The sequence below is a fragment of the Lycium barbarum genome, chromosome 3 (genome assembly GCF_019175385.1).
Source record: "Lycium barbarum isolate Lr01 chromosome 3, ASM1917538v2, whole genome shotgun sequence".
NCBI lineage: Eukaryota > Viridiplantae > Streptophyta > Magnoliopsida > Solanales > Solanaceae > Lycium > Lycium barbarum.
Genome location: NC_083339.1, coordinates 19,981,217 through 20,005,277, shown reverse-complemented (window position 1 = coordinate 20,005,277; position 24,061 = coordinate 19,981,217). Strand labels below are relative to the sequence as shown.

The window sequence follows — 24,061 nt, the reverse complement described above, 5'->3', positions numbered from 1 at the left end:
CTAATGCAGCTTATAAGCTGTTTTTTTTTTCCATTTTTTTGCACGGATTGCCCTTCTTTTGGGGTGGTCTTTAAATTTTGCCCCTCATACTTGTGTTCTTTAAGTTTTGCCCTTCGCTTGGATACCTGAGGTTCTGGGTTCGAACCCCTGTTCATGCATAAAATAAAAAAATAATTTCGCAAGGCAGGGCTGGGGGGAGTGTATGTCGGATCCGGCATACAATCCTTAAGGAAAAACTAAAGTTATGCCGGAGGGGCAGACTTTGCCTTGAGACATGTATTTTTTTTTTAACTTTTCAAGACAAACTTTTAATTATGCCTTAAGGAAAAGTTCCGCCTTATGGGGCATACTTTTAGTTATGCCTTAACTAAAAGTTTGCCCCATAAAATATAACTAAGGCATAACTAAAAGTTTGCCTTAAGGAAAAGTTCTGCCTTATGGGGCATACTTTTGATTATGCCTTAATTAAAAGTCTGCCCCATAAGGCATAGTTCCTTAAGGAAAAGCCTTGACCCATAAGGCATAACTAAACTATGCGTTGACGAAAAGGTATGTCCCCTTCGACATAACTTTAGTTTTTCCTTAAGGACTTTATGTCGGATCCGACATACAATCCTTAAGGAAAAACTAAAGTTATGCCGGGGGGGGGGGGGGGGGGGGGGCAGACTTTGCCTTGAGACACACACACACACACACACACACATATATATTTTTTTTTATTTTTTTTTTATTTTTACTTTTCAAGGCAAACTTTTAATTATGCCTTAAGGAAAAGTTCCGCATTATGGGACATACTTTTAGTTATGCCTTAACTAAAAGTGTGCCCCATAAAATATAACTAAAAGTATGCTGCATAAGACGGAACTTTTTCTTAAGGCATAACTAAAAGTTTGCCTTAAGGAAAAGTTCTGCCTTATGAGGCATACTTTTGGTTATGCCTTAATTAAAAGTCTGCCCCATAAGGCATAGTTCCTTAAGGAAAAGTTTTGCCCCATAAGGCATAACTAAACTATGCCTTGAGGAAAAGTTATGCCCCCTCCGGCATAACTTTAGTTTTTCCTTAAGGACTTTATGCCGGATCCAGCATACACTCCCTCCAGCCCTGCCTTGCGAAATTATTTTTTTATTTTATGCCTGAGCGGGGTTCAAACCCAGAACCTCAGGTATCCAAGCTAAGGGCAAAACTTAAAGACCATAAATATGAGAGGCAAAATTTAAAGACCGCAAATATGAAGGATAAAATTTAAAGACCACCCCAAAAGAAGGGAAATTTTGCGAATTGCCCGCTTTTTTTAAGCCCATCCAAACAGGCTCTTAGTAAAATTGTCATTCTATTTATGGCTCCTTAATGCATGCGCCAGGTCAATATATGACAAGTAAAAATGGACAGAGGGAGTATTAATCACATGGGCCGCCTCATCAATAATTTAACCAAACTCCTTCCAGAGCCCAATATTACCAACATGCCCTTTTACCTTTTTTTTTTTTTTATGCGGATTGCCCTTCTTTTGGGGTGGTCTTTAACTTTTGTCCTTCAAATTGGTGGTCTTTAATTTTTGTCCTTCGCCTAATACCTCGAGGTTCTGAATTCGAATCTCAACTCAGTAAAAAAAGAAGGAATTAGGCAAGGCAGATGTTTGTTTTCATTTCCCATCCGTTAGCCAATGTTTATTTATGTACCTTACTTAATCATTACAAGTCACCTAATCTGATAACTTGTCTTCCAGAAACAAGAACTCCCCACACGAATATATTATTTTTATTTTCATTTCATCTCCTTGTTAATAATTGACTCACTCTTTTGCAACAAATGTGTGAAAAAAAAATATAATGTTATATATATCCTTATTTTCAATTCTTTCACAATAATTCACATAATTAGAGAAAGGAGGACTTAGTGTCTTGTATATCTCTAATTCTCTATAAAATAAATATTTTTGTTTTAATACTTAGGTTTTCATTTTCTTTTTGGTTAGTTTCTAAGGCTTTCTAGGTTTTTTTTTCTTTTGTAATAATTTCCTTTTTTGTCGATGACAATTTTTAGATTTTTTTCCAGCATATGTATAGAAATTGTATCGTTGTAGTATAGAATATTTATCACTATTGAATATGCATAGAGATTATATCATACAAATATAAACTGTAACATTATTGTATAGAATATGTATCCCTACAGTATGTGTATAGAAATCGTATCGTTGTTGTATAGAGTATTTATTAATATTGTATGTGTATAGAAATTGTATCATACATATAGAAACTATATCATTGTTGTATAGAATATGTATCATGTGTTTATAAAATATGTATCAGTACCTATCTGTAATGAATAGAAACTGTATAAAATATGAATCACAAAGGTATGTATCATTTGTGTATAAAATATGTATCAGTACCTATCTGTAATGTATAGAAACTGTATAAAATATGAATAACTAAGGTATGCATCATTTTTGTATATAATATGTATCATTTTTGTATATAATATGTATTAGTACAGTGCCCTGTATAGAATAGAAAACTGTATCATTTTTGTATATAATATGTATCAGCACAATGCCCTGTATAAAATAGAAAATTGTATCCTTTTTGTATAAAATAAGTATCAGTACAGTGCCCTGTATAGAGCAGGTTCAAAATATACACTATATATACAAATTTGTGTGTATATATACAGAAAATATACAACTTATATACACATCTTGTGTGTGTGTCAGAAAAAGGAATAGCCTCCGGTTCAAGTTCTCAACCACACAATACATGAGCACCTCAAACTAGTTTCAAGTTTTATGCACAAGTTTTATACATACAACAAAGTTCACTATACAAACAATGTACAAAATATATACAATACAATGTGTATATATGCAAAATAGATACAACTTAATGGAAATCGACATTATTATAGAATATGTATCCCTATGTGTATAGAAATTGTATCATTATTGTATAGATTATGTATCAATAGTGTATATGTATAGAAACTGTATCATTGCTGTATAGAATATGTGTCCCTTTAGTGTATATATAGAAAATGTATCATTGTTGTATAATTTGTGTATAATTATTGCATAACTAATATATAATGAACGTATACTCACTAATTATACACATATTATACATATTTTGGGGATTTTCATAGTCCTACACTACTTTATAATATTCCAGCAACGGCGTCGTCGTCTCCACCACTTGATACGAGCAAACAACACTTACATCCGCTGAAATGATTTAAGATAGAAAAGTTTTGTATTTAATTTAACAATAATGGATTATATTAGGAGGTCTGTGGATAAAATTGAAATTTATTTATGATGAAATGCTAAAAGAAAAGAAAGAAGCCTTGAATTAGTGGACTATGAGCGGTGGAAAAGGAAATTAAAGGGATTGGGCGGTCGGTGGGCTACTTGTGTCTTCAATTTTTTTTTTTGTAAAACTTACACAAATAACTACCTTTTAACAGCTTCTAACAAGCTATAGCTATAAGTTGAAGATATACAATTCGTAGCTGCTTTTGGCTGTACGTCAGTTGTATCTCACATTTTTGAAATACAGTGAACTATAGCGAAATACAGCGTGACTGTTGAATAAAAAAAAGGCTATATTTATGGCAAAAAAAATCTTTTTCAAATTATATGGTAATTTGTATTAATGGTTCCATGATTCATGCAATACAGCGTGACTGTTGAATAAAAAAGGCTATATTTATGGCAATAAAAAATCTTTTTCAAATTATATGGTAATTTGTATTAATGGTTCCATGATTCATGCAAACCTCATGAGGTTCCATTACAGCTAACGTCTCTCTATCAAAAATCACTCTATTCAAAAGTTTTTTTGCTGGTTTTTGTTGTATTCGGTTGTATTTCGTGTTTTTGAAATACACGAAAATACAAAATTTGGCAGAGTAAACATAGGCTGTATTTATGGAACATATTATCTTCTTTCATTTTAAATGGTAAGTCAAATTAAAACAACCATGTATTACGCAACGGCTGAAGTTCCATAACAACCCACGTTTCTCTCTCCAAATTGCTCCGTTCCAAACTTTTAGAAGTACTTCCAAATACAGAAACATATACACTCGAATACAATGAAATATGGTTGATTGTTTAAGAAATATAAAATTGTAGTATGCGTATATACAATGGAATACAATGAAATGTATGGGTCGTAAATTAGAAATACATTGAAATATAGCGAAATATACTGAAACAGTACACTGAAATATACTAAAACAGTACATTGAAATATAGCAAAATATACTGAAATATACAAAAATATACTGAAACACCACAACCACAAACTCTACCGAACCACCACAATAATTGGAAAAACCCTCCTCCTTCCTCCCTCCCTCGCCTTTCTTCCGATCACCATTCCGCTTCACTCCAAAAAACCTATCGAACCACCACAACAAATTGGAAAAAACCTCCTCCTTCCTCCGCCGCCTTTCTTTGATCCACCACTATCCTCCTTCACTCCAAAAACAATACTGAACCACCACAAAAAACCATTAATACATGAAGTATATGGAGTTCAGATCTGAAGAGCTAGAACCTTAAGTTTTTTTTTCGAGTTTGGAGATGGAGATGATAGTAATAGTGATGGTGGTGGCGGAGGCTCCGGTGAAACCCACTGCTTCCTCTTTCTCCACAATTAAAATACTTCTAAGATTCAGCAATTTTGTTATATAAATCTGATATACTATCTGCGTCGGAGTTCAGATCTGAAGAACTAGAAGCTTAAGCTTTTTTTTTGAGTTTGGAGATGGAGATGGTAGTAATAGTAGTGGTGGTGGTGGTGGTGTTGACAGCGGCGTGGGTGGTGTAGATAGAGAAAGGAGGGAGGGGTACGTGAGGGGAAGGAGAAGAGAGGCTGGAGATAGAGAAAGGGAGGGAGAGAGGCATACGTGAGGGGAAGGGGAGAGAGGAGAGAGAATTTTTTTTAGGGTTTGAAGAAGATGATAAATCTTAAATGTGTAGTGAGGGAGAATGGAGAGGTACATGTATTTCAAAAGTTACTGGACCAGTTATGAAATGTAATTTTGAAAAAATAAAGCTACAAAAATTAAATAAAAAATAAGGTAGTTATTATTTATAAATAAGTCTTAGAGGTAGCTATGGCAGGTAAATTTTTCTTTTTTTTTCACGGATTGCACATCTTTTGGGGTGGTCTTTAAATTTTGCCACTTATATTTGTGTCCTTTAAGTTTTGCCCTTCGCTTGGATACTTGAGGTTTTGGGTTCGAACCTCCGCTCAGGCATAACATAAAAAAATAATTTCGTAAGGTAGGGCTGGGGCAGTGTATGCCGGATCCAGCATACAATCCTTAAGGAAAAATTAAAGTTATGCTGAAGGGGGCAGAATTTGCCTTAAGACATATATTTTTATTTTTTTTTACTTTTCAAGGCAAACATTTAGTTATGCCTTAAGGAAAAGTTCCGCCTTATGGGGGCATACTTTTAGTTATGCCTTAACTAAAAGTGTGCCCCATAAGATATAACTAAAAGTATGCCCCATAAGGCGAAATTTTTCCTTAAAGCATAACTAAAAAGTTTGCCTTATAAGGCAAAGTCTATGCCTTAAAGGAAAGTTCTGCCTTATGGGTATACTTTTGATTATGCTTTAATTAAAAGTGTGCCCCATAAGACATAGTTCCTTAAGGAAAAGGTTTGCCCCATAAGACATGACTAAACTATGTCTTGTGGAAAAGTTATGCCCTCTCCGACATAACTTTAATTTATCCTTAAGGACATTATGCCGGATCCAGCATACACTCCCCCAAGCCTTGCCTTGTGAAATTATTTTTTTATTTTATGTCTGAGCGGGGGTTCGAACCCAGAATCTCAAGTACCCAAGTGAAGGGCAAAACTTAAAGACCACAAATATGAGGGGCAAAAATTAAAGACCACCCCAAAAGAAGGGCAATTCAGTAAGTTATGCCCCCTCCAGCATAACTTTAGTTTTTCCTTAAGGACTTTATACCAGATCTGGCATATACTCCCCCAGCCCTGCCTTGCAAAATTATTTTTTATTTTATACTTGAGCGGGGGTTCGAACCCAAAACCTCAGGTATCCGAGCGAAGGGCAAAACTTAAAGACTATAAATATGAGGGGCGAAATTTAAAGAACACAATTATGAGGGGCAAATTTTAAAGATCACGTGTCTTTAATTTGGCCGAATGGACTTCCGGTGACATTAAGCCCAAACATTAGCCAAATATGGAATTAGTTTGGGACGGTTGAACACCCGGCGTCCTTTTCCCAAAATTAAAGACCACCAAGAAGCAGGACAATCCGCGCAAAATCAGCTCAAATTAGTAGGCCTTTGAAATTAGGGTTTTCTGTAGAGGCCCTTTAATTAAAACCTTTTTTGGTCCACCCTTTCACGGAGCTTTGCAGAAATGGTGAACTACAAGGTAAAAGACTCTTCTTTTCTTTAATGGGTTTTCAAGATTTTGCATTTTTATTCTATATTTGAATAAACAATGGTGTCATTGCAGTTCCATCAGTACCAGGTTGTGGGGAGAGCTTTGCCATCTAAAACAGATGAGCATCCCAAGATTTATCGTATGAAGCTCTGGGCTACTAATGAAGTTCGTGCTAAGTCCAAATTCTGGTAATTTCCCTCTCAATTTATGCTGCTCTATAACTATTGTAATGAAATTTATATGTCTTTAGACGATGAATTCGTTAAAAAAATGACATGGAAAAGAAAATCTACAGCTATGACCAATGGCGGATCCAGTTCGGGAAAAACAACAAAAGCTAAATAAAGAAAATAATGTTGTCCCTAGGAATCGAACCTAGGATGTTAAAGACAATTATTGAACACCTTGGACCACTTGAGCTAACCTTTTGCATTTGTTTAGGGTGTTCAAAAGTTAATATATGTACATAAACACAGAACATCTACCCTATATATACATTGTAATTTTTTGCTGAGGGTGTTCAGGTGAGCACCCTCAGCACCCTATACCGTGATATGTATAATAGTGAGGGATTATGGGATAAAGAATAAATCCACTTGGTTTCAGACATGGTTATGCTAACTGTGTTTTCTTTTTAAAAAAAGGTATTTTTTGAGGAAACTTAAGAAGGTGAAGAAGAGTAATGGTCAGATGCTGGCTATTAATGAGGTATGATGAGATACATTTCTTTTTATATGCGTATTTTTGGATTGTGAGTTTGAAGTGTTGTGATTAGTAGTTTAAAGATAGCGATTCTGGTGCCTCGTTGTGTATTTGGTCTGTTATGTTCTGGTTTTAGTTCTAAGTGATTTAGTCTTTCGGGTAACCCTATGCAAATTTTATAAAGCTTAGGTTATGTATGATGTGGTATGTGGGGATTGCCTATGTGAATGTGTTGTATGTTTTCGATAAGCCCTCAAAGTGGGTAAACCAAATCTAAAATCGAATTCTAATCTTGGTGTCATTTACGCATTCAATTTGGCATTTAAAGTTTCACAAGGATTTGTGCAAAATTAATCAAAATCAAGATATTTAACAGATGAAACAGCGTATAAATTGAGTATGATGATAATCATTTACCTTATGAAGCCTCCTTGAAATCCAATGTTATAATAGATGAATATCTTGGCTAAAAGTCTCCCCAAAGAACTCAAAAATAGATGCTGTGGCTATTTATATAAATCTAAGCGGATCTAACTCCTTTTTTTTTGGGAAGGGGGGGGGGGGGGGGAGGGTGGTTTGGATAAGTTGGAGGGAAATTTAGGGTCTAACATAACTTAGATTTCCCTCTAAGTACAAAAGAAGAGAGAACTACTCCCCATCTTCCTATACCTTGGTGTGAGCCGAACTACTCAAGTACGTAGAATTACTCGAGCGCTGGTTTGTGATAGCATGTACATGCCCCGTTATAAAAGAAAAGTTCAAAAGAGAAGAGAAGGGACGCGTCTCTTACTATGTATTAAAAATTCCAAGTTATGATAAAATGTTAAAAAAATTGCTGTAATAACTTGGTAAAAACCTTTTAAATAAATTGGTTGACATGTTTGAAATTTAGGTTCTAGCAACACGCCTGAACAATATTAGTCTCTATTGGCAAAAATATTAGCAGAAGAATCAAAAAAATTGATATAGGTGATATCACCTAGTTGTAATTGAGGTCTAGTCGTGTTGGTAAGCTTACATTTAGTACAATTTTGCTAAGAGCCTTTCTAATCTTGCTACTGAGTTGTACGTCAGATGCAAAACTAGAGAACTTCTAGTGTTCGAGTACATTTTATAAAATAAAGTTGTGTAATAAAACAAAATAGGAAGACCAGAGAGAGTGTTGTGAATAGATGACTTGTGGACACCACCCAAGGGTGTAGCGTAGTGGTCAATGAAGTGGGGTGAAAATCATGAGGTCTTAGGTTCAGATTCCACCAGACACAAACACTAGGTGATTTCTTCCCATTTGTCTTAGCCTTGGTAGACAAAGTCACATGGTACCTGTTGCTGGTGGAGGTGACATGTAGAAATTAGTTGAGTTGTGCGCAAGCTGGCCATGACACCACAATTATTAGAAAAAAATAGATGACTGGTGGATGCCCATGTGGGCCACTTATGCTGTAGCAAGTTTAACTTTCCGAGTTCATCATTTTGAGGCTTATAAATAGCTTTGTATTTTAGATGTAATAACACACTCAAAGAAAGAAAAGTTAGAACATATGTTCAGTAAGGCATTGCCAAATTCAATATTTGAGAAGAGTCTCGTGCTGATATTGTGTTATAAAATAAAATTGCAAGAATAGAGAGAGACAGGAGTCTGTTTACCATTGTCAAAAAGAAAGAAAAGTTAGAACATATGTTCACTAAGGCATTGCCAAATTCAATATTTGAGAAGAGTCTCGTGCTGATATTGTGTTATAAAATAAAATTGCAAGAATAGAGAGAGACAGGAGTCTGTTTACCATTGTCAAAAAGAGAGAGAAAGGAGTAATTTTCTTTATGTTATTCCATCTAAAATATAAGGCTATCTATACGCCTCAAAATAATGAAGTAACTTGGAGAGCTAAACTTGCTATAGTGGAGTGGGTCACATGGGCATCCACCAGTCATCTATTCACAACACTCCCCTTGGATGTCTATGTAAAAGAAAAATTCTAGTGAAAGAAAATTTTTCATAGTTCTTCTTAATACGCATTGCTTCATAAAATTTATCAGGAAAATCCAGTTGGACAAAACCTTGGTTAAGGAAAAGAGTGCAGCTCGTATTGGTGGACAGTCTTGCTTTTACTGTTCAAGAGTTAAGTTTTCGCGCTAGTTTTAAGTCCACTGGTTGCTATCCTCGTACTTATGCTTATTCTTGCAAATAGATTCCTTCCCTCCAATCCTCTCGTGCCATTGGTATGACCTTACTTGGTTTGTAATTATGCATTATGCACCAACCCCTGATTGTTCTTTATCTGCAGTGTTTTAAGTTGGATACCATGATTTCCCTAACATTTACAGTTTTCTATTCATTTTCATGAAATGTTTTTCCTTGCTATGAACCTCATTAAGATTGTCTCTTTTAACTTATTAGATCTTTGAGAAGTACCCAACAAAAATCAAGAACTATGGTATTTGGCTGCGTTACCAAAGTAGAACTGGATATCATAATATGTACAAGGAGTACCGTGACACGACATTGAATGGTGGTGTGGAGCAGATGTACACTGAGATGGCTTCTCGCCACAGAGTTCGCCATCACTGCATCCAGATAATAAAGACGGCTACAATTCCAGCTAAGCTCTGCAAGAGGGAGAGCACAAAACAGTTCCATGACTCCAAGATCAAGTTCCCCTTGGTGTTCAAGAAAGTCAGGCCACCAAGTAGGAAACTGAAGACCACATACAAGGCTACCAAGCCCAACTTGTTCATGTAAAACATGTTTAGTCATGTGCGTTGAGAAGCAATTTTTAAATTCTCCAGTTTTGGTGCTCTTTAGTTATGTTGAATTAGTATTCATTGTGAAAGAGAGAAGGGGGAAACCTTTTTGTTTTGATCAAGTGATAATGGTTGCTAGAATATTTTCAATCATGGTACTTTGTTTGCTTTACTGTTGCAGTTCTAGGTAACATATTTTTGTTATAGATAGTTGGTGTTTGTATGTTTGGTTTTTAGGCTATTTGCCAACTGGTGCTACTAATCATGTGTCCATGGTGATCCTCTGGACCAAATGAATTCCTGCAACATGAGTAACCTTGTGTTATGGAGTGGAATGTCGAACTGTAGGGTGTAATTCTAGCAAATTTTACTCTATGAAGCAACCACCAGGTTCGGAGGATTTCTACTTGAACATGCTATTGAGTCTCTGTATGAATTTAACTTATATACACTTAAATCATTGGGTAAAGAGAGCCTACTTTCAGTGTTTTCTTGTAGCAAGAAACTAGTTTAGGTTACTGATTTTACTTTCTAACATATAATTAACTTTTATGTCACTTATTAAACATGTTGGCTTAACTCTGGCTAGAAGTTATCATACAATAACGTGGAGAGAAGTGCATGCATAACGAGATGGATTTAAGACATGGATGTGACCTCTCAACAAATCAGATGGATGTCCAAAGGCCCTTCATTTGTGACAAAATGCTACTATATGAAAATCTACTATAAAGCCATTATTACTCCACCACCAAAAGACTCAACTTTTACCTATGCTATACTTTAGCAGCTAACTTTGACATACCAGATGAAATAATCACTTACGAATTAGGCCAGTTGTTTCCACCAACCACAATCAAGATATCAAAGAGGGAAAATAGAAAAAGGTATACTCAATATAATATAAAAATAAAGTAAATATAAGCCATGAGACAGAGCGAATCCAAGATTTCGAGAAGATAAGTGCACTATTATAAAAAGGTGGATCCAAGATATAAAATGACCGATTCAACCTTTAGGTTCGTACCATTGAAAACATTGCATATTTGAAAATATTATAGATTCAAAATTAATATAGTTATACTTTGTGTTGAAGATGTTGAGATCAGTTGAACCGCTACATCATCCAATACTACTAGTTTTAATATACACATTTAGTTTAATTATATAAATTTTACAGTGACAAGAAAAATAAGAATTTCAATGGCAGACTTGAAAAGTTTGAAAGAATAAATCATACAAAGAAACAAAGGAAAAGAAAAAAGTATTTAATTAAAAAGCAAGAAGTGACACTAAAAACCAGTTTGAGAGGAACACCCAATTCTATAAAAAAGAAGGAAAAAAATAACAAGATAGCCACAAAATTTAAACTCCTAACCTCTCTTAGAGAGGCGCCACCAAATAACTATCGTATTATATGATACTTTGAGCTTGGACGCACAGGTGTTGGGTTAAGTCTCGCAATGAGCGCAACCCTCGTGTTTAGTTGCCATAGTTGAGTTTGAAACCCTGAACAGACTACCGATGATAAGCCGGAGGAAGGTGAGGATGACGTCAAGTCATCATGCCCCTTATGCCCTGGGCGACACATGTGCTACAATGGCCGGGACAAATGGTCGCGATCCCGCGAGGGTGAGCTAACCCCAAAAATGTGTATTTAAGTATTTTTGAAAAAATATCAATATTACTATAGTGAAATAGGAAGATGATTTACTTATTTTCAAAAATAGTGCAAAATAGATAGAGAGGATACATAAAACCGAAATATGGAAATATTTGTTGAGCAAAAATGATTTGGATGTTGACTATGGAACAGCAAAGTGTGCTCGGATTTGAATGGAGTGATTGAAAAATGTATAATATATACAAGAGTTTAAGTTCTATGCATTATAGTGTAAAAATTATTTATACAATAATCACTTTTGAGGTAATTACGAGTAAATCTCTATTAGAAAATGGTAATTAACCTTCTATAAGACGTTAAACTACACCGATATTGGATAAAAAAAATTGACAATCTAATTCACATGTAATCGTACACTTTGGGCAGTGCCATGATATGTGAATTTTCACAACAAAGCCTTGCACCGTTCTCGAGCATCAAGAAATCCTTACTAAGATAACTGCTTGAATGACATAAAAGTTCAAGACCACCCTTTATGAGAGTCAATTCTTCCAAATTACCCAAAAAATTATATATATACTTTGTCGCAAAAGTAATGAGTGAGAAATAAGAAAGAGAATAACAAGCAATTTGTAGGAGTTGAATTAAATATCTGCTTCTATAACTTTGATCATTATGATCTCTAATAAGCCAAAATTGGCACAAATTAGTGAATGAATGATATGTACCTTTAGTTTGAGGAAAATTTGTATGAGCAATGACAAATTCAAGATTTAAAATTATTCGTATGCTCTTGATATGCGCCTACTTTTGTTTCTTTTCACACACATATAAGTTGCAAGATAAAATTTTGATCCGTAATACAGTAATTTCCAACTTAAATAAGAGAAAAGAGGATGGCGAAAATAAAAACGAATCAAACCACCTCAAACTTCCAAATAGAAGTTTTACGTCCAATAATCTGATGTTCGAGAGAATGAACACCAATTTTGAGGAAGATCAAGTTTGTCTTCATTACAAATGTTCTTTTGATTATAAGATCAATTTCACATGATATTGGTAAGATATATCACATGTAAACAAAATATAGGAATTCTTTATAGGATCATTGTCTTCTGATCATATGAAGTCGTTCCTCCTTTGAGTTGGTACTGATAGAATGTAAGAGTCTACCAAATAGTATAGCGAACCAGGTTCTCTATATGTTCCCTTGAGTACGACAGAAAGTAAATAACACAAGATATTTACGTGGAAAATTTCTTGCTCAAGAGATTAAAAAAAAACCACGACCCACTGCAGTAGGATTTGCTCAAACTTCACTATAAACGAGCAACTTCAGATTAGATACTATTGCAACCTAGGAATTAAACTCTTAATCCCTCCCCCTAATTACAATAACTCTATTGCAAGACCTTTACAATAACTCTTATTGCAAAGAAAAAACACTACAACAAATGTGATATTTAGCTACGAAATTATTAGCTACAAGGCAAAATTCGTCACTAATTATTCACTTTTTGTGACAAAAACTACATTTCGTGGTTAAATACATAAGTCACATACTTTTAGTGACAAAACACTAAATTTCGTCGCAAGATTTTGTCCACAAAAGTTTCTCACCAAAAAATGAGTTGGCGCCATTTATTGAATTACATTAGCCACGAATTTTATGTTTTCAATGACACATTATTTTGTCGCTAATAATGTACCCAATTTGTGACAAACTATTATTTGTCTTAAAATTAGCTAAATTTTGGACACGAAAAAAGTTTCGTCACAAAAAGTATGTTCTTACAATAGCGACGAATTAGAGTTTGTAGTTAAATGTTGTAAGCTTTAGCTACAAAATTTTATGTTTAATTGTGACCTTAGTTTTTGTCACTAATAATATAAACAATTACTGACAAACAATTTATTGTCTCTAATCACCATAGGACTTAGTGACAACAAATTTTTGTCACAAAATGTGCAATGTTTTAAATAGCGACGATTTGAGATTTGTAGTTGGATGATTTAACTATTGGCGACGAAAGAAATTTGAAGCTAAATATAAAATGATCTTTGACAAGTTATTCAAGTGTCTACTGATAGCAAACATTTTCGCAAAAGCCATGATATTTATGAAAAAAGCAAAGCGGGCCGAAGGAAGAAGGAATGAGATGATGTTCCAAGAAGGGAATTCAACCGAATTTGGCGTTTAAAATATGGGTATAATCATATTTAAATTTTGGCCACTTTATTGCAATTATAGTTAAATCTGCTGAAATCAAGTTCAATTTAAAAATCAATTTCAAATACAATTTAAAATTTAACCAAATTGAAGTAGGATTGAGATAAATTAATTTCCAATTAAATCATTAAGCTTATTGAACTTGAACAATAAAATATATTTGTGAAAGATAGACTAAATATAATAATAAGGCCGCATATATCTAATCAGACATATATTTTGAAATAATTTATTTTCAAATTACTACATATTTATTGCATTTTAGAAAATAATATGTATTTAATTTATATAATCAAAACTAATACCTTAATTATTTAAAAATATATGCATTATATACTAGGGTATTTTGCCAAATAAAATGACAATAGCACAAAAAATAATAGAAAAGTATTTTTTGATTTTTATAAATAATTATTTTACTCCGTTCAAAATTCAAGAAGCTTAAAAAATAATTAAAAATGGGGTGAGCCCAAATTGGATGTCAACACACACACACACAATTACTGAAACTTTGTAGTTGAATAATTTAACATTTCTACAAAAATATTAATAGTTAAATATGAAATGAAATTTGGCTACGCTTGTTTACGATTACAAGTGACATTGACAAATATTTTTTCAAGCGCTTTCTACAGAATTAACAAGAAAAAAATCATAATGTTGATAACGCCAAGCTACATCTTATGAAAAAGCAAGTGTCAATGCAAACATAAAATCTATTGTGAGTTGGGTCCTTGATTTCACAAAGAACAATTTTACGAAAAATGTTGACTTGCAAGTCTAGACTTTGCAGAGGTGCTAAATGTTTTGTGGTTTTCGATTAACCATTTACCACCAATCTAAAAATTGAAATAAACTAAAAAATAAAAATAAAAAAATGAAAGCACTAAAGGAAGAAATTAACCCAGTAGATTTTCAGATATATGATGACAAGACACTATAATTGTCAATAATTACACACGCTCGAAACATGTACAAACACATGATATTTGGACCTAGTCCAAATATAACCATCACTCGTAAACACAAACGACCCAGACATAACCACACCAGCCTGTGGCCCGACTTGCATACGACCAAATCCAAGCTTCTAGCCCAAGGCTATGCAACATATGGGTACCCTGCATTTCTAGCCTCGTACAAGCCATGATCAGGTCTAACTCAACTTGTGTCAATTCTCCCTAACCACGCTTTAAGGGATAAGAAGCACGTCCAACAAGTTTTAACATTAACGGCCTTCGTGAGATCAGAAGAACATATATCGACCCTAAGAGGTAATTTAGTTTACGCCTAACTGAATACCTACAAGTAAGCCTGTCACGACCCAGCCCCGTGTGCCGCGACTGGTGCCCTATTTGGACACCCAAACTGACTTACGTACCTGATCGACATATCAAAGATTTATTCAGACTTAACATACGTTATTTCAAACAGATACTAAGAACAAATGTCATCTTAAGCGGTTGCCCATACAAAATTATCATATCAAATCCGGTAGGCTGGCGGAATACACATCGCCCAGATTTACAAACATATACAAACATATGGGCCGTTTTGGCCATAACAGCAACCGGGACCGCTTAAGGCACAGATCATAAACAGAAACGAGCAGACATGACCCATGACCCACATATATGACTACAAGCCTCTACAAAACATAACAGAAACATATGACGGGACAGGGCCCCGCCGTACCCAAATAGCCATACATATACAGAACGTGTATAACAGAAGATATGTACCAAAAATATAAGCTCCGGATCAAAAGGAGTACTCCAAGTGGCAGAATATGTATCCTATACTGGAGGATCACCAAAACGAATGTCTGTACCTGCGGGCATGAAACGCAGCCCCCGAAGAAAGGGGGTCAGTACGAAATATGTACTGAGTATGTAAAGCATGAAGTACAATAATCCAAATCAGAACTGAAATAAGGAGTATGAAAGCAGTTACAAAATCAGTATATCAAACCTGTTTTAAAAACATACGTAATGCAAATAAAAATCATGCATAAGGCTCAGGAACGTGGTCGCCACTCCGACACTGGCGCCACAACACATCATACTCCAGAAGGTTTCAAATCTCCGTACAATTCCCCGAACATATCATATCATCATATCATATCAGAACATCAAAACATATTATATGCCATGTCACATCATAACGCCGAATATAAGCGGTACCTGGCCCTATGGCTAGGTCTTGGGCACCGTAACACATCATACTGCCGAATATAACATAGTGCGCACGATCACATAACCGGCCCGGGAACCTACGAACGATGTCATAGTAGTAGGCACGAGCGGAGTAGTGCAGAAACCATATGCATATAAATAAATAAATTATTTTCAAAACTTGATGAACAAATATATGTACGACATTCGAAGGCTCAGAAATCAGTTTCGGGTCAATCGGAGTTAGTATACGAAAGTTACAAACTTTTGAAGTATAGAACTTTCTAAAAGCATTTCAGAAGCTCTTTTTGGAAATTTAAGTAACATTCATATTAGGGGACTTCCAACTACCACTATGGAACAAATCAAATAGAGTCTTCAAGATCATATGTACGTATCAAAATATATATATCCAAAACTTTAGCCATATCAAATATTTTTCGAACAACATCCGGAAACGTATCGACTAGAACTTCGAATATCACGAATATGTATCAAGCCATTTGGAATAGCTTATGAAAGTCAAAGATGTTAGCCATCCTAGTGGCATCTAGGAGTAGGAATTTCTTTATAAGCATACATATACATTTTTGTTTATTCCAAAAAGGATCATGCCAAAAAGAAGGAACGATAGGCTTTACATACCTCAATCGCTCGCTAGTTCAGTCCCGAATCAAGTCTCGGGCTCTCCAATATCTACAATAATATTATCAATTACCAACTATTAGCTACAAGTACTTAGATTTTTAATTCTGACTAGTACTTGTCTACAGAAATTTCGGCAGCATCTCCCCTGTAAATTCAACATCCCCGAGAATTTAACTCGGCCAAATTCATCAACAACCATACCAACAATACCAACAACCATAATAATAGTCATCAAGAATCAATTTAAACGCATTCTAACATTAATGACTTTCTTCTCTACATAGCGTATCATATTCAATTCGACTACGTCTTTTCAAGACAATATCACCATTTACATATTCATTTCCTAGCTCAAGATTATTCAAACATAATTCAAGGACATTTCAAACAATCTACACCACATTCCGACAATCCCACCAAAACCATACCTCACCCGAAACATCCAATCTTCGACACGAACATTCACAACACATTTTTATCCTCCAATTTCATCATCAACAACAACCATTTACACTTTAGCAATTCCATTCCCATAATTACATAAGACCATAATAAAATCATATGATTTCCTACAACAACTTAACAACCAAATTTTCATGCCAACATAAACTATTTGCCTCCCATTTACATCAGAAGGGTCACAACAACACAATTAACATAATAAATAAAATTTGTTCATCCTTCTCCATTAACCACCCTACATGGCCACACACACATACCCACAACGCACAAATTTCCTACTTTACATTCATTTCCATATACTACAATATATATATATATATATATAATTCTTCCAAGACAAAAAGGATAGAATCTTTACCTTTTTCTTCAAATTCTTCACTTGATAAAAAAAGTACTTTCTTGCCTAAAAAATTATACCACGTTGAAGAGGGTCTTGAACTTAGTAGAAATACTAGAAAACTATAATTTTGGATCAAAGATTGATGGCCTCAATTTTTTTTTTCTTTCTTTCTCCTTGGGGCCGGACCCCTCTCTTGTTCTTGCTCTCTCACTTTTTTTTTTTTGAGTGTTCTAGAATGAGAATGAATGGTCCCTTTTCTTTATTTATTACAAGGCTTTTAAAATTTTATGGGCTTGGGCCCCTTTTTTTCCTCCACATGGCCGGCCACCACCTAAATGAATTGGGCCTTTTGTATTATTTTTTTTTCATTTCATTTGAGCCCAATTAATTATGGGTCTTACTTGTAATTCCCGAAACTAATTTTTAAAATTCCCAATTTTGCCCTTGGCCTTCTTCCACATTTCCACATCAACATTTCACGATCAACACATATATATTAAATAAAATCAAAATATGACCTTATTTCTTACAAGTTAAAATTATTTCGAATTTTCCGAATATGCAAAAAGTACGGGATATAACACAGCCGTGGACTCTAAGCACCTGGACAACTTTTAATACAAGACAAATGATTTGTTAGAGGGGCATCGAACACTATTTTTCCTCTGAAGACTAAGCTAGTCAACATATTTGACTGCACTCCATACATGATCCTGCTTATCTTAGCCCAGCATCACTAGGATGCTATACTATATGTGTAGTTAGTTACCAACAATACAAAGATCCTTTCTTATCCCTTTTACTTTAATGTTCACCATCTCAATGTCAATATTTACATTTCCTGTATCATTATAAGCTTAATTCCGTAATCAATCATGGAGTGATTTTTACTCTTTACGATTTGATGCCCACCGTGGGGCCTTAACGATGTTTTCTACATTATCTCACTAATCTATTACTTACATGATTTTGATCTTTCAGCATCGAAATAGAGGATTCTCAAGATCCACCATGAATTTCGACATTCCTTAAGTAATTATTTACCATTTGTATATTTACCAATAGATTCATAAATCGTTGATAAATTGTGCCCTATGTTGAGGCTACTACCAGGGGTAGAAACAAGCCGAGTGGATGAGTTGGAATCGCAGGACTAGTACAGTGACACAGAGCAAAAGCTGAACATTTATTGTTGCTCATGGTCGCGCTAGAACTGCTGGTGCCATCACAACATAAGTAATTAGGCCGTGACATTTAAAGACCTAAAACATTCTTTGAATACTGGACATTTGGTCTTAGCCCTTTTCCATAACATATCATGTATCATAACTTTAAACGAGAACACCTATAGATACTAACATAAACTCAATCCATCATATGTATAATATGTGGTCCAATGTAGAGATTGGCTAGATTGAATAAGTCACTGCACCATGTTTATATCTTTTATTTTACTTAAATGATGTATTTTAAACGCACTGTATTTACTTGTTTTTGGTGAGTTAGTTCTATTTTTAAATTGAATTCAGATACATGATATGCCCTAAAAAAGAAAAAGGGGAACCCAGAAAAAATTACAAAGAAATTTATATGCCCTACCCAAATTCCCCCTGCCGCTCACCCAAATTCTCCCAAATACCGGTTCCCTCCAAATTCTATTTTTCCATTAAATCATATTCACGCTTCCTAACCCCATTCACTTCGGATTCATGCCCATGTCTCCTCTCGAATCTTCAGGGAACTGTTTTTTAGGGTTTAGTTTCGTTCTTTCTCTTTCTTTGTATCTCTATTTTAATCTCTTGTGAAGTACCCAACTGTGAAGTGCGACAATCAACAGGCAACCTATAATTGTAAGTCTCTCTCTCTCTCTTTTGTCTTTGTTATAGTTTTAATTCGGTGAATTTATCTGTATTTCTGCCAATGAAATCAAAATAATTAGATATATGTAACAGAGTCTCATGACCTATTCAGACTTCTAGGCTTCATTCTCAGAATCCAATGCTGTGAAACTCTAATGAGTTTTTGGACGTTCCTCTCTATTTTCCCCTCATTTTTTCTACTTTGGATTGTAAGTTAGTTGATCTATGGTTGTGGTTTTTTTTTTTGTTTGCAAATGGGTATTCTTTTCTCGAGGGATATGATTGTTTCTTGGATCAAACCGATGATTCTTTGATTAAAAGTTAAGATATTTTTACTTATGTATGTTCCCTTTACTATTTTTTTTTGGCTGATTTATGTATTTATTATTGGGGGATTTTCTTGTGGAATATAATGATTCAGTTGATCTCTACGATTAGAATATTTACATTAATAAGATATCGTTTATATTTTTAATGAAGTCGGATTTATTTACTTGAAATTCAAATTGAAATAATATTGAAAAATGTAAAAGGTACAAATACAACACTTAAATAGCCGACATAACAACATAAAATGCTTATGGAAAATCATCTTCATCAGACATTTCGCAGTCTGAGTTCCAATCAGGGGTAACATATAACCCCAATCTGTGTCCCTCCAATCGCAACCATCACAAACGCATCCTATTGTTTTTTTTTGCGAATGCGGTTCAAAGCAAGATTCAGTTCTTGGGGTGATGTGAGCGGCATGCCTATTGCACGGCGTTTTGGACGATGTAGGCCACAACTTCTTAAATCGGTCTCAATATTATGAGCTTCATCCAGGCGGTAGTTCCATTCTCTCATCATCTTGATAATGTATTGTCTATTGTAGCGCTCGCTTGGATTAAGCGAGTACTCAAATTCACGTTCCAAAACCCATTTCCTACCCATTGACTCAAAAATGTCACTTGGGTGATATGTCATTGGGCCGCGTTGCCAGAAGAATGGATTCCACGATGATATGTTGAAAGAGTTTGTTTTAGCGTGGTGAGATGAATGAGGTATTATAGAAGACTATTTATAGAAAATTACATGGTGTAGAAAGGTCTAAACCCCACATGCAATTTTCGTATTTATTAAAAAAACAATTCATATAGAAGTCTAATTTGTCAGAAATACACCATAATTCATATTGACGGAATATATGTCGCTATAATAAGTCATATATAAGTCTAAATAGTCATATATACACAATAAATTTTCAAAATAAGTTGTTAAAGCTCCTCATGCATCCCTACGTGTGCATCCTTTCCTCCCACCAGTGCCACATTGTGTTGGCCGGCGATCCCTACGAGATCTGTGCGGAGGAACCCCCTCATGCATCCCTTCTGCACCCTATAAATATCATACAAAATAAAAGTTACTTTTTAATGCGACACTTAATTAAATTACTTTCATAATCATGGTCAATGTATTATTATACATTCTTTTTGCTAAATAACGAAAGAGATAAAGTATAAAAATTGAAGCACCTAGGTTAAGAGAATCATGGTAAATTTTCCTGAATAATGGCATTGGATGAGATCTGTAGTAAGTCAAATTCTTAGACTATTTTTCAAGATATATTAATTAGTACTAGGAGTAATTTTGTTTCTACTCAAATGTTAGAAAACTATATAGTACATCATTAACTGTCTATTTAACTTGACATGCACCAAAAGTTACGTACCAGTGCTTCGTGCCTCCCTGCGAGGTAACGTATCCCCTATCCACGGTACGTTCTGTATTTCCTATCAAAGTACGGGAGTACCTCCGGTACCATTTAAAATATTCAGAATCCGGTCCGGGAGCTACAATAGTATGTGGAGCTTCAACTATTAGTTCCCGACGGCGTTCCCACGAATATTCAGCTTGCTCAAATTTTCCCCCCATCTCCTGACTTATCCTAAATCGCCTGTCCAGTGAAAAATGAAATGGTCTATGTGGGGGGAGTGGTCCTGAAACAGACTGCTCCCTACCAAATTGTCGGTTGACCCAACCCGCCATGTGCCACTCTCGGTAGATCCCACAAATGAGCGGCAACTGCGCCATCCAAATGTCTTGATCACGTCGGCACCACTCCGGAAGTCCATCATTGATGGCCTCTGTATAAGGCTCCTACACAAACTATGATAGCAAAAATATTATACAGTCATTTATAATTTATAATACAAATTATACATTTTCTCATTACAACAAACATCCATTATGCATTTTCAGTTAAGTAAAGATTAGAACATTCAAGCAATTAATTTCATCATTTCCAAACCATGCAAATGAAGAATAAAAAATACTCAATAGTAGAAAGTGTATCATGACCAAATCCTTGCTAGGAGCACTTTCTTTTTTATTCAGTTCCAAAGCATAACAAGAACAGGCTAACTTGAAAATTCCATAATGGATTTTGATGGAAATAAAAACAAAATAAAATAGTTTAGTAACCTTCTAGCCATTAAAACAAACCTAGACAAAATACTAATTATGCTAAAAGAAGAAAAGCTAATAAAAAATATCACTACCAGTAGCAAGTTGTAGCAAATTAGCTATAACAAATTAAAACAAAATCAACCCATTATCACAGTACGAGTTAGCAAAAAATGAACAAATCTATAAAAACTCTATTGTTGTTATATTTTTCACATTTCTTATCAAAAAAATTTAAAAGGAAAAAATACCTGATCATCAGTTAGGTTGTCTAAAACATCCCTACAAACTACTAGCACAGCTCGTGCCTCGCTTTCACGAACTCCACGACGAGTCCACTTCTGCGCAAATACAATATCTCGTTCGTTTACTCTTGGAGGACGAAGTAATGGCTGCATCGGGATTATTCGCTCCCAAGCCCAAACCTGTATAAGTAAATTTAAATATATAAATATTTTTTTAATTAAATAAAATAACCCGAAAATACACATGAAAATTGTGTTGTTATGGTTGGGTTCCGATAATGCGCTAATATTGTCGTGCGAGCCATTCGACAATATTATAATTTTTAATGATTTATTATACAAATTATAACACTAGGAAATCTAAAATATTATTTAAAAGATAGCAGAGAAGTTGACTATTTAAACATATATCAAGCAATACTTTTAAATTGTTAGCGTCATAACTCAAGGAAATATGGTTAGCTGACATTTACATATATACAAAAATATTAATAATCCAGATTGCATTATATATAGTGGTGCATTTAGTGTTTATAATAAAGCTCAACTTTCGGTTCCTAATTTTATTTTTTCAAAATTTGGGTAATGGTGGTTATAAGAATGCTGCTTGATCTCTTATTTCTACTGAAGTAGAGCAATATAATATTGAAATTCACGTACCTGTAACAACGCAATAAATCCACAAACATCATGACTATTAGCCATCGAAGCACGACATAGACAATTGTACAAGTATGATAATGCTGCTGCTCCCCAAGCTTTTCCGCCTATTGCATCAAGGTCTATTATGTCAAGCAAAAAGTGTAAACTAAGCTTTGAACTAGTATTATCAGGGAATATAGTGCCACCAATCATCAAAAGCAGGTACAACCTGACCCTCTTTTGTTCCTCAGCCTCATCAGTGTGTTCATCAATAATATCATTCTTGGCAATCAAGGTTTCCAAATAATTAGATAATTGTGTTATTACCAACAAGCTATTACCTATAATTGCTTCTTCTCCGGGCAACCAACCAATAAGGTCGTACATCAATTCCCGCCACGTTGATTTAGTTATATTTTTAACATTTCTCTGCACCAATGGGTGGCAAACCTCCGGGAATGCCATATAACAACTCGACATCCTGCAGTGTGATGGCACATTCGTCAGTCCGCATATGAAATGTATGCGTCTCTGGACGCCATCTCTCAATAAGTGCAGTGATGATTCCTTCATCATACTGCACATTACCTACTGCTAAAACTCCCCCAAATCCACACCTCTCAAAGTAATTAAGGATGCGATTATGTAAAGGGTATTGCCTCACGTGATTCTAGAATTCATGATTTGCACGACGTATAGTTAAACACGCGTTCTGTCCAGTCAATTTTCCATCCCACACAACCTGGGATCGATGCTGTTGCTGGAGTATTAATAAATCATAGGTTTCTGGACCTGGATGTACAGTGACTTTGGGGCGATCCATATCTATGACATTGTAGCACCAAGCCACTGCTGTTAGAATAATTGACAACACATTACACAATTGTTTACTATATATTCAATAGGAAAGTCAACAAAGGTCAAACTATAGGATATATTATCACGTAAGAAAAGGAAAAAAATTAATAAGAGTACAACTGTCAAAAAATAATTGCAGTTCCCTATGTGGTCAACGAAATGTAATTAAACTTTTGGTTAAGCTCATAATTAATTGCCATAATAGTATTCATCTTACATATAACTACTTCTTTTCTATTTAAAACAAACCATATGACTGGAGAGGGGATGCAAGAACAGTTAATTATTTTTTACCGGATCAGAACAGTATTTCGTTAGTTATCCAACGAAATACCCATTTTGGTATTAAAAAAAAAGGACATGCTATTTTTGTCTATTAGCTTTAAAAATAAGTCCAACTTCCTCACAGTTTCTTGATCTTATACTTTTAATTTGAAAAGTAAAAATTCTTCCTGCTTATCAACAGAAAATAATCTCCAACGACTAGTCACAATTTGAACATAGAAAATGACCCAACAAATGATACAAATATCTTTATGTTATATTTAACAATATTACTTTCCTCACAATTTCTTCATCTTTTTTTTAACTGTTGTTCTATGGAAATGACTAACTAAAAGAACATTTTATAATATAAATTTAGACCTTTTTAATCA

General features: G+C 34.5%; 1 protein-coding gene and 2 long non-coding RNA genes across 4 annotated transcripts; 2 read left to right on the top strand and 1 right to left on the bottom strand.

Annotated features, from left to right (window-relative positions):
- Positions 1–6,224: 6,224 nt before the first annotated feature.
- On the top strand, positions 6,225–10,050 carry LOC132630680 (large ribosomal subunit protein eL20-like). Of its 2 annotated transcripts, XM_060346238.1 has the most exons (4): positions 6,225–6,422; positions 6,507–6,622; positions 7,079–7,142; positions 9,535–10,050. In XM_060346238.1, the coding sequence occupies exons 1-4, from the start codon at positions 6,408–6,410 to the stop codon at positions 9,874–9,876; spliced, it is 537 nt and encodes a 178-aa protein (XP_060202221.1). In that variant the 5' UTR covers positions 6,225–6,407; the 3' UTR covers positions 9,877–10,050. The 2 variants fall into 2 exon arrangements, with proteins under 2 accessions (XP_060202221.1, XP_060202222.1); XM_060346239.1 differs by lacking the exon at positions 6,225–6,422 and having other exon boundaries at positions 6,492–6,622.
- Positions 10,051–15,201: 5,151 nt separating this feature from the next.
- On the bottom strand, positions 15,202–17,697 carry LOC132633794 (uncharacterized). The gene is made up of 3 exons (XR_009579817.1): positions 17,375–17,697; positions 16,552–16,602; positions 15,202–15,563 (listed from the first exon to the last, which is right to left on the bottom strand). It is a non-coding gene; the product is annotated as an uncharacterized LOC132633794 (long non-coding RNA).
- Positions 17,698–18,759: 1,062 nt separating this feature from the next.
- On the top strand, positions 18,760–19,552 carry LOC132633793 (uncharacterized). The gene is made up of 2 exons (XR_009579816.1): positions 18,760–19,206; positions 19,309–19,552. It is a non-coding gene; the product is annotated as an uncharacterized LOC132633793 (long non-coding RNA).
- Positions 19,553–24,061: the final 4,509 nt, after the last annotated feature.

Coding starts and splice junctions, on each gene's coding strand:
- LOC132630680 (XM_060346238.1), top strand. Junction 6,623..7,078: donor CGTGCTAAGTCCAAATTCTG/GTAATTTCCCTC, acceptor TTTTAAAAAAAG/GTATTTTTTGAGGAAACTTA. Junction 7,143..9,534: donor AGATGCTGGCTATTAATGAG/GTATGATGAGAT, acceptor TTAACTTATTAG/ATCTTTGAGAAGTACCCAAC.